The sequence below is a fragment of the Scomber japonicus genome, chromosome 15, assembly GCF_027409825.1.
Source record: "Scomber japonicus isolate fScoJap1 chromosome 15, fScoJap1.pri, whole genome shotgun sequence".
Classification (NCBI taxonomy): Eukaryota; Metazoa; Chordata; class Actinopteri; order Scombriformes; family Scombridae; genus Scomber; species Scomber japonicus.
In genome coordinates, this window is record NC_070592.1 from 29,779,614 (window position 1) to 29,801,667 (window position 22,054).

The 22,054-nt window shown below is 39.7% G+C and overlaps 2 protein-coding genes across 2 annotated transcripts; one reads left to right on the top strand and one right to left on the bottom strand.

Moving 5' to 3' along the window:
- Window positions 1-1,485: 1,485 nt before the first annotated feature.
- ddx39b (DEAD (Asp-Glu-Ala-Asp) box polypeptide 39B) lies at window positions 1,486-16,377 on the bottom strand. The gene is made up of 10 exons (XM_053334592.1): window positions 16,155-16,377; window positions 15,886-16,013; window positions 14,513-14,605; window positions 14,169-14,352; window positions 12,563-12,681; window positions 7,517-7,648; window positions 6,310-6,419; window positions 2,510-2,654; window positions 2,010-2,157; window positions 1,486-1,890 (listed from the first exon to the last, which is right to left on the bottom strand). Exons 1-10 carry the CDS (start codon window positions 16,375-16,377, stop codon window positions 1,874-1,876), a joined length of 1,299 nt encoding a protein of 432 aa, XP_053190567.1. The 3' UTR covers window positions 1,486-1,873.
- Window positions 16,378-17,926: 1,549 nt separating this feature from the next.
- polr1h (RNA polymerase I subunit H) lies at window positions 17,927-20,684 on the top strand. Its single transcript, XM_053334529.1, has 5 exons — window positions 17,927-18,048; window positions 19,031-19,150; window positions 19,767-19,870; window positions 20,042-20,151; window positions 20,233-20,684. Exons 2-5 carry the CDS (start codon window positions 19,033-19,035, stop codon window positions 20,255-20,257), a joined length of 357 nt encoding a protein of 118 aa, XP_053190504.1. The 5' UTR covers window positions 17,927-18,048; window positions 19,031-19,032; the 3' UTR covers window positions 20,258-20,684.
- Window positions 20,685-22,054: the final 1,370 nt, after the last annotated feature.

Sequence of the window (22,054 nt, forward strand, 5' to 3'; positions counted from 1 at the left end):
AATACAGTTTGGTTAGTGATTTGAAAGTGAAATAAAATTCAATGTGATTATTAGGCCAGTAACAGATGACCTCAGAACTTTTGGTTCTGTTACTGTGATGCAGGGAAACCTTAAGTATTGTTTGTCCATCTACAGTATGGTGTTAAATCTAAAATGTCTCCATAAATGGACTCTAGTCTACAGGTCACCCATTCACACACCATTGGTACAGCCATCAGGAGTAATCTGGGGTGAGGCGTCTTGCCCAAGGACACTTCAACACATGGACTAGAGGAGCCAGGAATCAAACCGCTGCTTTTCTGATTGGTGAAAGACTGCTCTACCTCCTGAGCCACAGCCACAGTACATGACCTATAAGCTGATTTAGCCTCATGACTATCTGCTCAACATGGCTCACTAGTTTACTTCACTTTATCTAAACTACTGTATTTCACAAATCTTTACTGATCAGATGATCATAAAGTGATTTGAATTAGAGATAAATGACAGCTGTAAGAGGCACTACTGAGTGTTAGCTGGTGGACATACTATGTTTTAGCTGGGAAAGGCTTACCCAGTCAGATCAGACGGAATAAAACACTGTGCTTGTGTGTCCTGTAAAGTGAGCTGTGATCAACAGTGATCTCTCTGCTTCCTCTCTGTTCATCCTGTTGGATTCCTGCTCTGCTTCCTGTTTCACAACTATGTTGAAGATAGCTGTTTCAACATCTTTCATCTATATGAAAAGCAACAGCAATACCAGTAAATACATATATGGTGGGAAATATTTCAGTATGTGTCATAAAGATGTTCTCAGGAGCTTATCAACATTTCTATATTATATAGCTGGTGATATTCTATAAACTAACCTGCTGTCACACATACTCATTATAGCATTACATGTGTATTCATCCACAGTTGAAAGTAGTCTCAAACAACGCACACGCATTTTCTCCTGTTCTAGTGATGTCAGCTTAGTAAATTCAAATTTTTTTCAATTAAATTATATTCATGAGCCTTTTTTCATTGTGTCCACTACAGTACACATGCTCTGTAAAGAACTTCATGTGGTCTCCTTTGAGAAAAATCAGAAAGCAAAAAAGGAGAAATGTGTATTTTAAATCCATTGCTGTCCTGATGGCTCCTAGTTTTACATTCACTCCATGAAATCCTATAAATCTTTGCATCAAACCATAAAGACCATGACATGCAAACTCCTCTAGCCATCTGAGACAAAAGGGAACATTCTGATATTCCCCACACCTTTCTTCTTCCCTTTAATAATACTTAACTATTCAAAATATACTTCCAAAACATGCTGACGGTATTTTTGACTAAACACGTGTTTTCAGTTATAGAGGGCTTCATAGGGCTTGGGTCTGAGACTCACAGGCAGGGTGAGAGGTGGATTAACACAATGTTTTTGGTGAGTTTGTGGGATTTGTTGAGTATAATAAAAATACAGAACACACAGGTAGATGAAGAATAAGAACCTTTACAAGGCAGAAACCAGATTTATTTCTCCACACAGCAGTGAACAGTGTTTAGTTATTGTCTCTACTGTCCTGTGGTATCAAGTCAACTTATCACATCTAGAAAAGCAGGTGTCCCTCATAAAGCTCAATATAAAAATGAAATATCCATTGACAAATACTGACATTAGAAACTCAAAACAAACTATTTAATAATTTAATAATCAAACAGTCTGTGATGTCTCCACAGAGGGAGCTGTACCACTGCTCAACTACTTTCACTCTTTCAACAAAGCAAATGTGACAGGATTAGGAAAAGATCTGCTGCCTAACATGCCCACTATATATAAAGACAGTCTGCATCTACCATCAGAGTGAAACTGTAAGTACAACATGACAACATCCAAGAGCATCTGGTTCATCTATCGTGCTGGTTCAACTGCAGGGACACACACACACACACACACACACACACACACACACACACACACAGAGGGGAGGTTAGTGGTCAGGTATATTTGAATGTATGCAAACCTGACTGAATGAATAGACACTCACTGTAAGAGGAAATGTCGATCTCTTCTGGCAGCTCGCCAATGTTCACCTCGAAGCGGTCCTGAACATCGTTGAGCGTGCGAGCGTCACCTTCATCAGACACAAAGGTGATAGCCAGGCCCTTTGTGCCAAACCTGCCTGCTCGGGCCACCTGCCAACAACACACTGCTTACTTCTACCTGCTCACCAGTGTGGGTGAAGACACGTGACATGTTCCATTTCAACCCTGTGAAGAGGCTCAGACATCAGCTGTTTGTTGTTGTGTCTTCATGTGATTTGTTGACAATGATTAACACAGAGAATATCATTTATCAGTCTTATACTTGTTACTTTCAATGTGCAAAAGATTATATTCAAGTCCACAGCTGATACCAATTTCATCTGGAAAAACAGGAGGATTCTAGAGCCAAGTTTTTATGGATAATCTCTCCAGAGAGCAATATATCTGCTTTATCTGGTATGACTAAATATGGCTTACAGAGTGAGTGTGAACACAGCCTCACCCTGTGTAGGTAAGTGTCAGAGTCTTCTGGCATGTCATAATTAAAGGCAATGTTGACTCTTTCGATGTCCATCCCCCGTCCAAACAGGTTAGTAGCCACCAGGATTCTCCTCTGGAAGTCTTTGAACTGCTGGTAGCGAGACAAACTGAAGACACAGAGAAGAGGAGAGATGAGTGAAGTATGGGGAATGTCCATGTGAGTGGACAATAAAAATGTCTTTAAAAAACTGAGCACACCCCTGAGTAATATCACTACAATGATCTTATTTCTAATTAAAAACAAACAGATAAAATATACTAGATTGAAAATACAGGCCTGAAAGTACTAGGGATGGGTCACGATTTTCGAATATTCGTTACATTGCAAAAAATCGAATAGTTAATGCGACTAAAGCATAAATAAATATATGAATTATCGTCTTTTTAGTTCCTCCTTTTTTGGCGTGCAGTTCGGCTCCTATCCGCACGAGGGCAGTATAGGATTAGCTATAGCGGTGTGGATGGGCTAACGTCATAGGGCTAACGTTAGCTAAATGCTCTTCTACAAACGGAGAAACATGCAGAGACTAGTACAGCCGTCAAAAAGTTCTGTGTGGAACAATTTCAAAAAAATCAACGAAAATGAGGTGCAGTGAGCTAAGGGTAAGGATGTGGCACAAGACCATCATACTCTGTTTTGGGTATAAAAATAAAACGAACGAGTTGTGAAATTATGAATGGATCTCTCTGTGTGTGTGCGCGGGCGCGCGTCACGTCACCCCCCCTCCCCCGAATATTCGAAAATCGGTCGAATAGTTCCAGCGATTTTCGAATAGTGTTTTTGCTTGAAATGCCCATCCCTAGTAAGTACAAACTTCTAATTCAGACTACCTGCCTGAAAAAGGTTCTAAGAGCCTTTGAACACCATAACTGTCTCAGCTTTGGGCTGGCCTGTGTTTAATACAACATGGCACATAACAGATTTAACCACTTTTTAAAGTTTTAATTGTAAGAATACATACACCGGACTGTTCATTAAAGATGAAGCAGAGTGGTAATTCTAACAGGATCTCACAGAAACTCTCATGATCAAACAGGATTTCAGACTGTCAGGCAGACTGTCATCGTCAGCGTTTGTACTTGTGTGTGTTTTGTTTTGCACCTACATTAAAAATAAAACAATATGATGAAGTCATGGCTGAGAAGATGGAATCTGCACAGCTTGAACATTTTGCAGTGCAGGATGGAGGTGAGTTGGTGACATCTGGTAGGCGATGGTTCCCTCGTCAGCTCTCTCTCATTGTGCTATGGAAGGTTTCTCTGTTCCATCACTGTTCCTTTCACACTACTAATATATCAAACATGTCTGATATTTAGGATCGGGAATCAGGAAGACTCCAATCCAGTTGGTAACATCAGGATTTTGTGTTAACTCCTCACACTGCAGGATCATTTGTCTCATCATTAATCTGTTCAGACCAGTCTTGAATCAGGACCACCAACACAATTGACAGGAAGGGTGAATCAGACCTAAAACCTGCCTAATTATCCTCTGGTGCAGGGGTGTCAAACATGCGGCCCGTGGGCCAGAACCAGCCCTGCCAAGAGGTCCTTCTTCCTCTTTTCCTTCCTTCCGTCTGTCCTTCCTATGTTTCTTCCTCCCTTCCTCCCTGTCTTCTTTTCCTTCCTTCCTTCCTTCCTTCCTTCCAGTCTTCTCTTCTCTTCCTTCCATCTGTCTTCTCTTCCCTTCCTTCCTTCCTGTATTCTCTTCCTTCTCATCCCTCTTTTCCTTCCTTCCGTCCTTCCATCTTTTTAGTGATCCGGCCCACATGAGATCAAATTGGTCTGTATGTGGCCTTTGAATGAAAATGAGTTTGACACCTCTGCTGTAGTGAGACTTCATCAAGATAGGAGAGGTACAAGATGATCAGCAGGCTACTGAAGAAGCCAGACCCAGTTGCACCAGACCCGTACTACCAGTAACAAAAGGCACAGTAGTCGCCCTCGAAAAAGGACAATACACACAATTCACTATTTACACAACTTAGCATTGAACAACAGACGAAAACACACTTGTGTCTTAACAGAGAGTGTGAAGCACATTGCATGAAGTTAACATCCATCTCCAAACCTCTCCAAAAAGTAAACAGTTGCTCATGAAAGGCACAAAAAGAAGAAGAACATGGAAACAACATGAATATTAGTAACACATTCTTTGTTTAGCTGAAACCAAAATAAATTTAGGATTCCAAAATGTTGTAACGGAGCTCAGGATTCCTTAATGAGAGCTGCTTTACTACAAACAATTCTACCTTAAGGTCCGGGTCCTGATGGACGGGGGCCATGTGTGCCACTGCTGTCATCTCTCCTATTATTTTCAATGTTGTTTGTCACTGGGCCTTTCACTCCTTCTCTCACCATCCTCTTTCTTTCTCCCTCTTCTCCTTCTCTCACCATCCTCTTTCTTTCTCCCTCTTCTCCTTCTCTCACCATCCTCTTTCTTTCTCCCTCTTCTCCTTCTCTCCCTATCCTCTTTCTTTCTCCTTCTTCTCCTTCTCTCCCTCTCTGTTAATTAAAGACATGTCATTTGAGGTTTTTGTGCAGCATTGTGGAGGAAAGTCTGAAACACTAGAAACATTAAGCTCCGTATTTCTCCCCTAAAAACAAATCAAACTGTATTAAATGGAAAGTATTTGTAATGACGTAATATGTTAGTGATTCTGACCAGGGCTGTTCTCACTTTGTTATATTCTGTGTATTGAGATGGGTGGACTGCAACAAGAGGAATTCAGTTCCCTCACCTTCACACAACTGTAATTAATAAACAGATTCCATCATCAGTTACTACCATAGTTTGTGTAGTGATTAGAAGTGACGTCAGAAAGACATTTGCTACTGACTGGTTATAGCAGAGGTGTCAAACTCATTTTCATTCAAAGGCCACATACAGACCAATTTGATCTCATGTGGGCCGGATCACTAAAAAGATGGAGGGAAGGAAGGAAGGAAGGAAGGAAGGAAAAGAAGAGAGGAAGGGAAGATGAAAGGGAGGAAGGACAGATTGGAGGAAGGAAGGAAGGAAGGAAAAGAAGAAAGGAAGGGAGGAAGGACAGATTAAAGGAAGGAAAGAAGGAAGCAAGGAAGGGAAAGAAGAGAGGAAGGGAAGCTGGAAGGGAAGAAGGACAGATGGAAGGTGGGACGGATGAAACGGAGGAAGAAAAGATGGAAGGAAGAAAGAAAGGGAGCAAGGACAGATGGAAGGAAGGAAAGATGGAAGGAGGGTTAGAGTAAAACAACAGAAGCTATTAACACAAAGTCAGGCTGAAGTAAACTAAATGGTAACTCAGTGTGATTATGAGTAGAGCCAGACCCATATGAGTCAGCCAATATGATCAGCTGATATTGGCCTGTCACAGATATATCGTATAGGAGTATGTTGTTCAATATGCACCCATATAGTTTTTACGCTATATACGTTAATTTGATCCTATTTCTTAATTCAAGTATATATATATATATATATATACATTCATGTGTTTTTGTTGTTTTATTATTTATAGGAATTTATAATGATGAAATTCCCAGTGTAGTTAACAGTTTCAGTGCCCTGTGTTTATAGTTGAACTATAAATAAATATATATATATATATATATCATGCCTGCATTACATATCTGTATGACAAGGGTTTGACCACATCAGATATTCTGTATGTATAAGATTATCTGCCGATATATTGATATCAGATTTGTTTAATTCACTAATATCGGTATCGGGTATGGGTTAAGCCCTTATTATCAGTGTTATAGTGATGGTTCAGATACCGTTCCTCCTGAGGCATCCCTCTGTGGATAGCGATGGCAGGGAAGTTCTGCTCCACCAGCAGCTGAGCCAGAGCTACACACCGCTGCACCGACTTCACAAAGATCACCACCTGTACATCACAGTAACACACACATCCAGCTGCTGTCAGCACTTCTATTCTCCACCTGCACATCCACATTAAAATAATGAAGGCCTCAGTGCATGTAAGATGGTTTAGCTGTGTCTGAAACATCCTCTCTGATGTGGAGAGGGGCAGGGCTGTATCTGTAACAGCAATGCCCATTTCATACAGTGATTGGACAGGTGTGTGATGATGAGAAAGTACTGTTACGCTTTCTTCCAATCACTACTGGTAAAACGTTGACATTTAAGCTGAAACTAACAATTATTTTCAGTTAATCGGGTGATTGTGATATTGATTCATTCATATTTCATGCAGTCTACCAAATGTTAAATAAATGTCATTTACAATGTGAAAAGCTTGTTTTTGTCTGACCAACTGTCTAAAACCTGCAATACATATTCTATTTACTTTCATGTGCATTAAGAGAAGCTGCTAATCCTCACATCTGAGTAGCTGGAACCAGAAACATTTGCTACTATGAAACAGACTATCTGCACATTTACAGTACAAATGTAATGACTTTTAAGACCTTTTTATTTCCCTCTTCAAGGAATTTAAATAAAATAAAACCACTGCAGCCACAAAAGAATACATAAACAGTTAGGAGTTTTCATTGAAACTATTTCTAAAAGGCAAGAAATAGGCAACGCAATAACAAACTTATTTCTGATACTGATAAGCACAACAGTGATCTGAGTGTCAGGTGTCAGTCAATCAATCAATCAATCAATCTTTATTTGTATAGCGCCAAATCACAACAAAGTCATCTCAAGACACTTTACACATAGAGCAGGTTCTAAACCAAACTCTTCAGGGGGTTGAGAGGAGAGAAAGGAAGGATAGAGGAGAGGATGGTGATGATGATGTCATCAATTGACCACTTCAAGACTTCAAAGACATGCAAAGGAGTAGAAAGCTGTAGCAGGAGCTGTGGCTGCATGCTCGTCATGTTGGAAACATCAAGTAAAAGTGGTAGTATCATGAACAGAGAGGAGAGAGAGAGAGAGAGAGAGAGAGAGAGAGAGAGAGAGAGAGAGAGAGAGAGAGAGAGAGAGAGAGAGAGAGAGAGAGAGAGTCAGTACCTGGTTGAACTCCAGAGCGTCCAGAAGATCAAAGAGCTTTCTGTTTTTCTCATTGTCCTTCAGCTTGACGTAGTACTGCTGCAGACCATGAAGGGTCAGCTTGGTTTCATCATCGACAAAGATTTCCATCGGCTGGAGCAGGCAGGAGTTGTACAGGGTTGGGGGGGGGGGGGGGTTGTTGGAGTAAGGGAATGTGGAAGTGGAGTTTATTAAAGCAGCTCAGACAGAATGTGGCAGTGTGAGGAGAGAGTTTCACAGGACAGACTGGCAGAATTATACAACAGTTTGAAGGGTTGAGATAAAGAGAGGAGGCGAGGCAACGTATCAATAAGGAAAGCATAGACTAGGTAGAGAGAGGAGACAGAGAGAGGAGGTAGAGAGAGGAGGTAGACAGAGGAGACAGAGAGAGGAGACAGAGAGAGGAGACAGAGAGAGGAGACAGAGAGAGGAGGTAGACAGAGTAGACAGAGAGAGGAGGTAGAGAGAGGAGACAGAGAGAGGAGACAGAGAGAGGAGGTAGAGAGAGGAGACAGAGAGAGGAGGTAGAGAGAGGAGACAGAGAGAGGAGACAGAGAGAGGAGACAGAGAGGAGGTAGAGAGAGGAGACAGAGAGGAGGTAGAGAGAGGAGACAGAGAGAGGAGACAGAGAGAGGAGGTAGAGAGAGGAGACAGAGAGGAGGTAGAGAGAGGAGACAGAGAGAGGAGACAGAGAGAGGAGGTAGACAGAGTAGACAGAGAGAGGAGGTAGAGAGAGGAGACAGAGAGAGGAGACAGAGAGAGGAGGTAGAGAGAGGAGACAGAGAGGAGGTAGAGAGAGGAGACAGAGAGAGGAGACAGAGAGAGGAGGTAGAGAGAGGAGACAGAGAGAGGAGACAGAGAGAGGAGGTAGAGAGAGGAGACAGAGAGAGGAGACAGAGAGGAGGTAGAGAGAGGAGACAGAGAGAGGAGACAGAGAGAGGAGGTAGAGAGAGGAGACGGATAGAGGAGAGAGAGGAGGTAGAGAGAGGAGACAGATAGAGGAGAGAGAGGAGGTAGAGAGAGGAGACAGAGAGAGGGAATGTTGTGGGCTAGTTAACACACACAGAGACACACACAGACACACACACACACACACACACACACACACACACACACACACACACACACACACACACACACACACACACACACACAGAGAGACACACACAGGCACACACAGGCACACACAGGCACACACACCTAACAGTCAACATCCAAATGACTGTTTAGAAGATGAATATGACAGCAGATCCACTCTGGTTCTGTTCCTCACTAAACTATACATCCTGATCTGTGGCTGCTCACACTAACAGTCCATCTATCCAGGTTTACAGCACACACACATGCACACTCATCCATCTATCCAGGTTCACAGCACACACACATACACACTCATCCATCTATCCAGGTTCACAGCACACACACATGCACACTCATCCATCTATCCAGGTTCACAGCACACACACATGCACACTCATCCATCTATCCAGGTTCACAGCACACACACATGCACACTTTCATGTCTCAAGTAAGAACAGAGCAACTCATCCCATCAATACTACAAACTAACTGAACTGAACTGCTTCTTCTATTCCACACACACTGACTCCACTCTGCCACTCTGAGTGGAGTCAACCACTTCCTGCCATCTATGCGTTCTTAAACCTACAAGTGTTTAAGGGACTATTTTCAGAGACGAGAAGGTTTTAGTGTGTAATCCTACATTCTGTGTGTTTTCATATTCACTTAAAAACAGCATGTATTTATTGTTTCTGCCAGTGACAACAGAACAAGCACAAAAACTATTTGACCATAGAAATGTTATTCCTGACATGTTAGAACAGCTGGAGTCATGTCTCTGTCCACCTGTTCAATGTCAGTCCAATGTTTTTGTTCTCTAGCAACTCCTGGGGGAAATAACGGACTCTTTAGCTGCTAAATGCTCCACTATGTTCACCAGCTAGTCTACAGCAGGGGTGTCAAACATACGGCCGGTGGGCCTGAACCAGCTTGCCGAGGGCTCCAATCTGGCCAACTGGATAACTTTTGCGAAGTATGAAAATTGCAGAAAAATAATTCAAAATGTTCTGCTGCTTCAGACATTTTTACATCCTGACCACAATATAGTTCAACACAATTTAACAGCTGTAAAAAAATCCTAAAATGTAAGAAAATTAAAATATTTTAAAATGTTATACTTTTGTGTATAGGTGCTACACATTTTTGTCTTTTTGTTAAATTAATAGTTCATAGTTTTAATAAACTGTTGTTATAAATAGTTATGAGGATTTCTTTTGATGATCTTGTAATTTTCAGTTTGAATAAAAATATATTTAAATCAATATTTTCATGTCTAATGTAAAACAGAACATGGTATTGTGTGATAGCAGTAGTGTTAAACCACACTCTGCTCTCCCAATGTTATCAAGCAGCTTCTATGCAAAATAGTCTGAAAAAACAGACAGAATATTATTTAAACTGTTCATGTTTCACAGTAAACTGGTTTATTATAGTAAAGATATAATACATATATATAATATATATATTATTTATAAGTTATAATGGTATGGTTTTACTGGTTCAGCACACTTGAGATCAAATTGGGCTTCATGTGACCCTTGAACTAAAATGAATTTGACATCCCTGCCCTGCCGCTAACTGTGTGTGTGTGTGTGTATGTGTGTGTTTGGTGCTGAGCAGGTAGTGTACAGTGACTTTATCAGAGCTCTGTCACTGACACCACACTGATGACTCAACTAAAATAGTAACATTTCAGGACAGAAGCTTAAATATGGTACAAGGCTCTGTGGAGCAGAGAGGACTTTCATCACTACGATCAACACCTAAAGCAATCTGATCTATTGTTAATAATAAATAAATGTTTCATCTGTGCTGCTTTAGTGGCTGTTCCTATTCCATCAGTTATTCCATTATCTGCCTGCTCCAGTGTTCCAGGTGGACTGTGAGATGAGTTATGTGGCAAACCTTCCACTTTGGCAACAACTAGCAGACTCTATGAGTAAACAGTGTTTCTTTATGATGTTTCTTACACTCTTACACTATCATTTATGTGCTCACTTCTACTGGCTCCTATCTGAGCAAGCAGTCATAACCACGCTGTAGACATCTACCAAAATACTGATGTTACAACTGTTCCCTTTCCTACATATTAACACTGTCACATACCTCTTATGTGTTGTCTGATGGATTACAGCTGAAGACTAAAGCAAACTAAAAGCATCTTTCTTGAATGAGATAAGTGTGTGTGAGGCGTTGTAGGGTTTTTGTATCCTGTGCTTTGGTATTGTCAGAGTAACTCTACTGCAACAGCTTCCCCTACAGTCATTGTTGCTCAGTCCTCATCATTTTTAAAATATCTGTGGAGGAAGGAATCTATCAGAATCTGAGTGTGTGGTAAATCCTGTCAGTTCAGAGATGAAGATGCTTTTCTTTGACTGTATTATTTCATTAATGCTACTGCCTGGTCCTGTTCATTCTGTCTTTCACATCTATAAAGTATACTATATTTTAAGTGAGTCGTGTTTGTTGTATATGATATTTTTCAGCAGTGGGGACTGACAGTGCTGAACATACAGAGCAGCAGGTCTTATAATCAGCTTTGCATCATGATGAATTGAGTCTCCTGAGTCTATATTTATCAAAGTGCTACTACTCTAATTTTACTTGAATAAAACGTAGCTTCCTGAAATTGAGCTCAGACCCTGTGACAGATGTTGTGGAATGAAAACAAAGCATTAGTCATGATGAGCAATGTGTGTGATACAGAACAGGACGTTGTTAGCTGCCTAGTTGCTGCCTTCTCTTTCTTGTGCTCGTCATGGTAACACTGGTTTTATCTACATCATCTTTCCATGTATGTTCTTTTCTGTTTTTATCCAAATGGTACTACATTCATTTTATCATTTGTTTTCTCTGTTTCTTATTGTTTTATTGTGAGTTTCTTTTGGGGAAATGTAGACAAAGACTGTTTCAAGAGAATAGGATTGTAGTGTGAATCCTTGAGTCTGAGCATACATGGGATTAATCATGTGATGACTTGAGAGATGTCCGTAGGGGTTTTTTTTTTGGAAATGATAATAGGGGAAAATAAAGACTGCAATTGGTATATTTCCAATAAATGAATAGACTGCTGTCATCTTTTGATGACACTGAAGTTTTCTTATTACCACTAAATGACAGAGTTCGGGTCTTGGGAATGATTAGAGACAATCTGTAAATGAAAGGTCTGAGTAATTATCTCATCATAGAAAGTTTAAGAGTGTTTCTCAGAGCTTTGATAAATACAGGCTTTGTGTTTGGAGATGGGCTCATGGTTGCATCTTGCATTGTGGCTACCAAAGAGGTAAAACTGCAGCCCATTAAAAATCCAAAGCTTCAAACTAAAGGAGTGTAGTGATTCCAAATCAGACTAAAGTGCCAATTTGTAAAGCAAATGGTCAATAATAGGATTTGAGCTTAAAACTACAGTATGCAACTTGTAGCAAAGACAGGAGATTTATATTGATGTAACACTACCAGACTGTGTATGCCTGTGATTCTCTGCTGGCTTTTGAATAACAGTGAGTGTATGGACTCTTTGACACTGGCATGTAGCTCTGTGACCTCTGTGATGCTGATGAACCTGTTTTTTAAGCAGCTTGACTGTCACTACTTCTCTGTCTGTGGTGGCTTCACACTTAATGCTGTCTAACTCTAGAAACAAGTTGCATATTGTAGTTTTAAGTGTAGTGAGCAGCATGTTTACAGGCTGTGTCAGAGGCAGCAGTAAAGAGCTCTGACATGACAGCGCAGGGGTTAGATGCCCCCCACCGCCCCCCACCGCACTGAAGGGGCTGCTCGGAGTTAAACTTCTTTCTTGCTTGTAACTTGGATTCATGGAGGTCGTAGGACAACACGGACTCTGAGGCCCGCCGCTCCAGCAGGCGTGGCACAACAGGGGGAGGAGTAGTGGAGGTGTGGAGGGAGCAAGAGGAGGCATGGTGGATGCGAGTGGAGAGACGTATTTACATCTTGCATGAACTTTCTGCAGACTGGACGGATCTCTTTGCTCAGGGTGGCGCTGAACATCATCACCTGCTTCTCATGAGGAGTCATACGGAAGATCTCCTGCACGTCTCTGCGCATGTCTGAAGAACAGAAGAGTGACTTACATCAGTATCAGTAGAAATCATGTCACTTAGACAGTAGATGTTGAGGCTGATATTTCAGACTGTATGTGCTTTGTTTTTGCTTTCTGTCAATTAGTAAGAGATGCAAAGAAGTTAAAGTCACTGAATCCATCCATGTCAATGATTAGAAACAAGACTGATTTTGATGCATTATTATGCTTTTTTTTTGTACAATGTCAGATTAAAAAAAACTCCCTCTGGGTTCCTTCCTTTTTGATCCCCCTTCCAAAATATGACTCTTTCATGCATCCCTGTGTTCTGGGCTGTCATTGTGGAGCCCCAGCTTCAAAATTAGGTAGGTAGCAAGTAGCTAGGGGGAACAATAAAGTTTCCTACCTCACCATTCCTTCTTTTTATTGTGTACTTTACTATGTAACTGACAGCACTTGGAAATCAGCACTATAGCACTTTAACCCCTTAAAGGATAATTACCGTTTTTTACAACCTGGACCTTCTTTCTAGCATAAAATACGACCATTTAGTCACCCAGACAACTTTGGTGTCATTTGGAGTCGTTCGGACGAAATTAGTTCCAGTGGAGCGCTGTGTATATCTGTATAATGAGAGTACACGGGGCACTGAAGCGCAGCCTCTATATAACACATTATCTGCCGCGAAACTAGTTCATTTCACCAATATTTAGTTATGATACGTTAGTGCTATTATCCTATTGTAATTGCCTCGTATATATTATGTTTAATGTAGTTAATTTTTTTTATTTTAGGAATTGTGCCAGTAACACCTGGCAGGGGGGACTACCAATGGAAATCAGCCCTTGGCTGCAACTGGGTGCATTTATGTTTTTAGCTCTCTGAAAATGTATAATGATGTACATTGTCCCTGTGGAGAAATAAATAAATAAACTAAATAAACTACCTACGAGCAGGACTAGGGAACACTGCTTTGTATGTCCCGTAGTCGAAATACAGTTAAATGATGTTTATATCTGGTGAAAAAAGGCTCTAAAATGACCAGAGCACAGGAATGGATGAAACAGTCATATTTTGGCTGGACAGAAAAATGCAGTGTTAATGGAGACATTTTTGAGTCTTGGAGGAACAATTTTGTCTATACAGTGTATTATAAACCCTTTTACAAGTGATTAACTGAAATGAAAAAAAAAGAATTAAAAAGAATATCCTTGGAGATTGTAATGCCATATGCATGAACACATCCCAAATTTTCAAGAAAATGAAAAATGAAAAGCCAAAAATGTCCTTAATGAGGTACAAAGGGTTAAGAAGAATAAACTGTACATAATTACACACCGTCAACTAAATAGTAAAAAGTAAATCAGACTGCAATTGTAAAATTCAGAGGAAGTAGGATTTTGGATAGTCATACACCACCAAATATAATGGTGCATCATCAGCAACTAAATAGTTGTGGAGTGGATTTTTCCTTTAAATATGAGGCTGTGTATTCACAGAGGAGTATTTACTGACCGAGCTGCTCCAGCATTTTGTCACACTCATCCAGGATGAAATGTTTAATGTGACGCAGGTTGAGAGTCTTGTTGCGTGTCAGTGCCAGGATCCGGCCTGGTGTTCCAACCACAATGTGAGGAGAGTCCTTCTTCAGCACCTCTTCATCTTTCTTTATGGACAGCCCTCCAAAAAACACTGCCACCTGCAGGCAAAGACACACACACACACACACACACACACACACACACACACACACACACACACACACACACACACACACACACACACACAGAGTTTATCATGACGCAGGGACGGACGCTCATCATTTGGACTGATGAGAACAATCAGCTCACAGTGTTTACCTTGACAGTGGGCATGTACTTTGAGAATCTCTCATACTCCTTGCTGATCTGAAAGGCCAACTCTCTGGTATGACACATGACCAACACCGACACCTGCAGAAAAACAATGACACTCAAAATGACAAAATCCCCTCATGGCTTCTGTGACTGTAATCTAATATGATATGTGTCACCACTGATGGATTTGAATTTAAATAGCCTGACCAAAACATTTCCTGTCTGTATTTGCTGATACATCACACTGAGCAGGTTTTACAGTCTGCCACACAAAGCTTCAATCATTCATTCCACCATTTATTTTCACTCATTTTAAATCAAAATCTCCAATACTGTGGTCTGTATATGACATATATAAAATGATATTATAATTAAGCATTACATTATAACCGTCCTCCGCTTACTTGCACAACTATGTCGTAAACGTTTCCATGGTAACTAGCTTATTTAAACTGATCTTTCTGTATTTGTCCGTATTTTCTGGTCTTTCTGATTTATATAAAATCCTGATTGGAGTGTAGTTAAGTAGTTAACGTCTTTTTCTCCACTGACTACATGTTAGAATTGAAGATTGAATTCTTCATTCTTGAGTCACATTCAGTGTGATACTGTACGTAAAAGAGTGCTCCACTGATTTAACACTGCACTCACAATGGGACAGTTAAAAAGTGTCAAACTAGCATCAGAAGAACAGTCTCTTTATTTTATACAATCTTCTTCCTTGTCTAATCTTGTTGCCTACATTACCAACAAAGCAACGTGACCCATCACAGTTCAGTCAGACATTCAGGTGTGTTATGCTTGCTTCAAAGTACTTTGGGGGGCTCTTCCATACCATCAGCCATCATACTGTACAACACCATAACTCCCACTACCTCCCACTCCCACTAATGGATATTCAATATGTATTGTTTATTGTATATAGTGTTTGGAGATTGTTTTTATCACTTTTCAAGAATACTGTTGTGTCAATTTGGAATTTCCTCCAGGGGGATCAATAAAGTTACCCTACCTAGTGAGCAGCTAGCCTCCAGCACTTCTGTCTAACTCCACACCACCACATGTTTGTCATTTTCAAACTTGTAGTGTGACACAGACTCAGGACATCACCTGAGGCAATGTATTATATTTCACACAAAAGGCTTTATACAACTTTCTGTCTTTTCTCTTAACACATGCAGTAGTTCTACCCAACACCTGTAAACACACACTGATATGAAAAATAGGTGGAGTTCCCCCTTAAACCTGAACCCAACCAGTTTCCTGATAACAGGTCATGTGTAATGGTATATATGGTTCAATATGATGCTGTGCTGCAGTATGGATGGAACTTAGTGGGTATCAGTCATATCTGTGGAAGAAGCAGGGAGGGTTACCTGTCCTGTGACTGGCTCCAGCTGCTGCAGAGTAGCCAGAACAAACACTGCAGTCTTTCCCATGCCAGACTTTGCCTGACAGAGCACATCCATACCCAGGATAGCCTGAGGGATGCATTCATGCTGAACTGCAAGAGAAATACATCCAATAAGTTTCTCCATTAAAGTTAATCTTTTTCTTTATCAGGAAAATCTAAATTTCAAGCAAGATAACTAAGTTTGTTTTAACTTTTTACATTTATCCCAGACATTCCTAACAGCTGACTCACCCTCAGATGGATGCTCAAACCCACAGTCCACTATGGCTCTGAGCAGCTCTGGTTTCAGCAGGAAGTCTCTGAATCCAGAAGAGTGAATGGACACATAGGAGCCCTTCACTCCCTCCTTCCTCATGGACATGTCACCTGTACCCCCGACATCCCCGACCCCCGCAGCCTCCACCTCGTCATCCTCATAGTCCAACAGCTCGTTGTCTACGTCATTCTCAGTCATCTCTACACAGCTGCAAAACAACAAAAATGCTTTTTAAAAGGAGATATTTATGATGTTTGATGTCTTAAACATTAGATTTTAGAGGGCTTCAACTTCTCTCACATTTGTAGTTTTTCAAGAGCAGAGGTAACTTTCTCAGTGTTAGTTATTTGCAATAATAAAATCCTGTGTGTGTGTTTTGTTTAAAAATAAATAAATAAATGAATAATTATAAAATCAGCAAAACAGCACAGGACAAAATGAAAAGGATATCCCACTTCTTAATAACTGCTTCAGAAAGATACACATGAAAATTAGCATTTGCTCATTCTATCACACTTATATCACACTGATGTTCATTCATTTGTGCTGTCCCTAATTTAAGTAAGCAGCAAGGGGAAAAAATGGCAAAAGTTCACTGTCATAAGCTGTGTTTCCTCACCTAAAGGCATATTGTTTTGGTAATGCAATAGCACTTCAGTTTTTTGCAACATGGCAATAAAAAAAAATAAAAGTTTTCTTTTTTAATTTATTTATCGAGAGATCTTCAACCAGTTAGAAAAACGAGCTTCACAAAATTATTATTATTATCTTTTAGAAGACATTTATTTGTGCCTTTTCTTTGTAAAAGAAAATAGTAGTTTGAACTCTTCGGGTCTTGGAAATGTGTTCAAACTAAGCAACAAAAAACAAACACTCTTAGCTTAAGGTGTTCACAGCTCTATTTGTGTAGATTTGTATGATCTCAAAGGTTTTTCATGTAGCATAGCAACTGGTGTCTGGGTCTTTATTGGTTATATCTATATGAGAATATGGGACTGATGTGAAAATACATTTACATAGCAGAAATAACTGTCCCATTCAGACAGCATGTGAAACTGAACAGAGGTGTTTATGAGATGATGGTTTCTCTGGTTCATTTATTTGAATAGTAAATCCTGCGGCTGCGACATCCATCACTTGGATCACATGTGTTCACAACAATAAAAGTAATGTGCACTGGCCTCCTATATCACAGCGCTGTCACAGTCCTAAACATGGATTAAAGTATGTAGAATTCTGTCTTATGTTCACGTGATCGTATTATGTATGTAGGCGCTCCTCACACGGCCATTGGTTTAGTGACTAACGTTTCATATCAAACACACTTATAGTGTATGATACTAAATATTCTGGCATCTTTCCCTTCATTAAATGACAGGTAACCATGTTGACTCCACTCTAACAGTAACTCTAACGTTCCCTGTCTGACGGTGACTCAGTGTGAAAGTAGATGGTTTTACGTAAATAAATGTACGTTAATGTTCTGTGTATAGAAAACATTTCAACAGCTAGCTGCATTTAGCTCCGCGGCTAACAAGCCACTTAACAGTTCACGCCCTAGAGCAGTAAACAGTTTACATTTAAACGTGATACTTGTAGCTGATATACTGTTGCATGTACTGCTGCTGCTGCTGCTGCGCAATGACAGGAAGCACTACATACCTTAGCCTAGGACAGAGACAGTGAAGCTACCCGTTTGTTCAAAACACAGCGCTAACGTTAGCGTATGCATGCAACGTCATCAGCACGCGACAGGTGATAAACACAAGACTCCGTAGTGTCGATCCTTGTCTGAGCTAGAGAAGAGCACGTTTTTGTATGAAAACTACATATATTTGTAGGTAGTAACGTTATTCACACACCAAACAGGTGAGTGAGTACATTTTGGTTCAAAACTGTGTAATGATGCCGTTTTTCCTCTGAATCACGTGCTGAAGTGTCTACTGTTCGTTAACTCAGATTACACGTTACTTGTTAAATTCCAAACTCTTATAGACACGCTGTCCCGTTAACTATTTCATGTTAGTTGGAAATCAAATCCTTAAGTATAACTTTTAAAACTCAAGCCGTGAATGAGACGTAAACAAAAATGCAGCCACCAAACTAGAAACACGTGTAGAGCAGCCAGAAGAACACTTGTAATACATACTAGTGTTGCTGATTGACAAGCTGATAATAAGACAGAACAAGTGACAACATAAAGAAAAGAAAGAACAAATTAAAATACAAAAGTTGAGAGCAATGCATGCAAGAGAAAATAAGATAGATAAAAATGTTTAGAAAATTTAAATAAAATAAGTAAATAAATTGAGATGTAGTTAAATAAAAACTGGACTAAAACTATATTTCAAAAAAAGAGATTAGCTGTACCATAATGAGGAAAATAGTAAAGTTGTCAGCGAAATACTCATTATGTAAAGTGCCCCAATTATTTATCATACATTTATATATATTTATTTGAGTATTAAAGCTGATTCATTAATGTGTACATGTAAGAGGCACTGTGCCTAAAGTAGACCATATTATACTGCTGAACAGTCTGTCTGGTCTGTAACATGCACATTGTATGAACTGATCATATATTTTATGTATAAATATTGATCTGAAAGGTAACCAGTAACTATAGCTGTGAAATAACTGCAGTGGAGTAGAAAGTACAATATTGCCCTTTGTAATGTAGTGATAAGATAAGATATTCCTTTATTAGTCCCACATTAACATTTATATTAGTAGTGGGCTGGAAGTATAAAGTAGCACAAAAATGGAAATAATCAAGTAAAGTACAAGTACCTCAAAATGGTACTTAATTACAGTACTTTAGTAAATGTACTTGCTGCTTGTCTTTACACAGTGATGTCATGTTTTGGTGCTGATCCCAACTTCTGCCCAGAGTGTGGGAGCGTCCTTCCTCTCCCAGGGATACAGGAAACAGTCCGCTGCCCTCGCTGCTCCTTCTGCATCCCTGTAACAGGTAGGAGCTCTCTGCTGTAGCTAAGCTCTGCATGTATCTGACCTCCTCAATCACACACACACACACACACATACAGTCAGACATTACATTCTAATCCTTTACAGCCCATGTAAGTAACCTCCACACTGCACTGATTCCAATCTAACCAACTTAATAGCCTGATAGGGAAACATGTTCCTCTTCACCTTTTGAAATGAAGCTTCCTAGAGGCCTTCTGTAGAATTTCAACATTTCATTTGAGTTGTAGTAAAGCAAATGTATTTTATTTCTTACTCCCACTGTTGTCTATCCATGCAGATAGTGGTACTGGTTTGCCCACGATTTGATATTTGTATCTGTCTCTAGGTTTTTATAACACCACCACAGTACAGCTGCTGTGGATGATGGAGTTTTATCAGTGCTATTCACAGCACTGAAAAATAAAATAAAAAATCTTTTAAAAACTTAAATGGTTTACTTCCAGAAACAATGTTCATGTTCCTTTTGATCATCAACAGTGAGGTCTCACTATGAACTATTTTTATCAGAAAAATAATCCTATGAAAATGTATGACTTCATACATCATGTCTGATATCTGCACATATCTCTGACACATACATGTGTTTTACTGTCCAGAGTTCTCAGGACAGGAAATTCGCTCTACAGTCACCTTTAACCCAGTGGAGCAGTCATCCATGGCTCTGGAGGATGAGGAGGACTCAGAACTGAAGGGACCTGTGGTAAGAAGAGAGTGTGTGTGTGTGTGTGTGTGTGTGTGTGTTTGTGTGTGTTTGTGTGTGTTTGTGTGTGTGTGTGTGTGTGTGTGTGTGTGTGTGTGTGTGTGTGTGTGTGTGTGTGTGTGTGTGTGTGATGGTAACAGCAACTGTACACTGTGATGGCTGCTCTCATAGATCGACAGACGCTGCTCTCGCTGCAATAAAGAGGGAATGATTTACCACACCAGACAGATGAGATCTGCAGACGAAGGCCAGACTGTCTTCTTCACATGTATACACTGCAGGTGATCAATATCAACAAATGATTCTCACGTGTGGTGCTACTGTGTGATCTTGTGCTGATCATTTTGATTTTGGTGTTACAGGTATCAAGAGAAGGAGGACTCATAAGTGGACATCTCACTCAGATTCTCCATTCCTCTCTATGCATCTGCTTTCCTGTTATCCACTGTTGCTTTCAGATGGTTGGATGTCTTCTCAACAAACTGATTGTAAATATAAATTATAATTAGAGCAAACAGCATCACCTTCAGCTCTGGTTAATCTAATGCAGCTGTGCATTGCAGGGCATCTGAGTGACTGTCTGAATTTACAGTTTGAAAAGAATCGTCACTCAAGATCCACTTACTAGCTTTCTATGGAGCTCTCATTTGATGCATCTTATGGTCTTCATCAGTTGTCCTGGAGATAGGCTGCTGAGGGACACCATGATTCTGATTCCAATGTCAAGAATTAACTTTCACACAAATTAAAATTTGTTTACTTCAAAAATGATGTTTCTACAGCTATAGTTGTTTTTAATAAAATGTTCATGTGAAATAAACAGCCCTCCTTTTTTTTTTTTTTTTTTTGGCACTTCTGACAGCATCGTTGACATATCAGCATCTTATAGAATTGATATGGCTGATATGTTAGCAAACAGTCCTCTGTTTCCACATCCAGCAGACAGAGCAACATTATTATTATTTGAAGTCATATTTGTGTCCACCTGAGTCCAATATTAACTCTTCTTTAAAGGTAAAGTAAGGTAAACTTTATTGATCCCCCTAGGGGGATATTCAAAATAGACACAACAGTAGTCTTGTAATGGTGAAATGGAAAACATAAAACAATTATATATATATACACAATAAACAATTTCTAAAATACTATATTCAATAAAAAATAAATAAATAAAAATAATCTACAATTATATAAATCTACAATATACATAAATTCCTGATACTTTATACTAGTGTGCAATGTTCCTGGGATTAAACAGTAAGGACAGCATCAGTCTTATTAGTGGAAGTAACTGGGAGCTGTGCTTTTCTAAACTCTGATGATATGAAAGACTTCCCCCTCTTGTTTGGTCTTTACCAACTATGAGAAAATCTCTGTCTCTGCGCATTGTATTGGCTGAAGCTGAGCACCTTTGATCACACCTGGGGAAAGCAAGGCAGAGAAATGACTCACTATCTGTGTGTGAGTCTTCACAGATGAATTCATTTGCATTTAGTCGCTCAATGGTTCAAAGTTTCTGTAAGTGAAAATAATGCTTCAAATGAGCTCTGAATACACTCAGAGATGACTGGTGGCAGAGCTGAGGTACAGTAGGCAGAGGTAATGACTTAGGATGAGTGCTGTTTTAGACATGAAGATATAACATTGGCTACAAGGTATGTTCTTATAATAACAAGTAATAAACAGGAGAGATACTGTATGCATATCATCAGGGTAGACCTAGAGTTATCTCAGCCATTGGTAACATTTAGGTAACAGGAGTTCAGGCAACATAGTGTTACTATTCCTAGTTTACAGTCTCATTTTTGTAATGATGGTGAGCCAGTTCAGTATACATTTGATACGTACCTGTACAGTACAGAAGGTTAAAACAATGTAGAATTAAAGAAAATAGTGACTCTGGGAACTAAAACAGTAGGTATTTTGAATGTAACAGTACCCATTCTAATATTACAGTGTAGATATAAATGACAGCATTACTGAGTAAATGTCATGACAGACATTAAGTCACCAGCATCTGCTTTGGCCAATGTATGGAAAGGTAAAGTAAGGTATCTTTATTGACCCCCCAGTGAGAAATTCAAAATTGACAACAATGGCCTCTTAATGATGAAAGTAAATAGAATACTATGTACAATAAACAATCTCTGTGTAAATCTACAACATATGAGATTAGAGATTTCT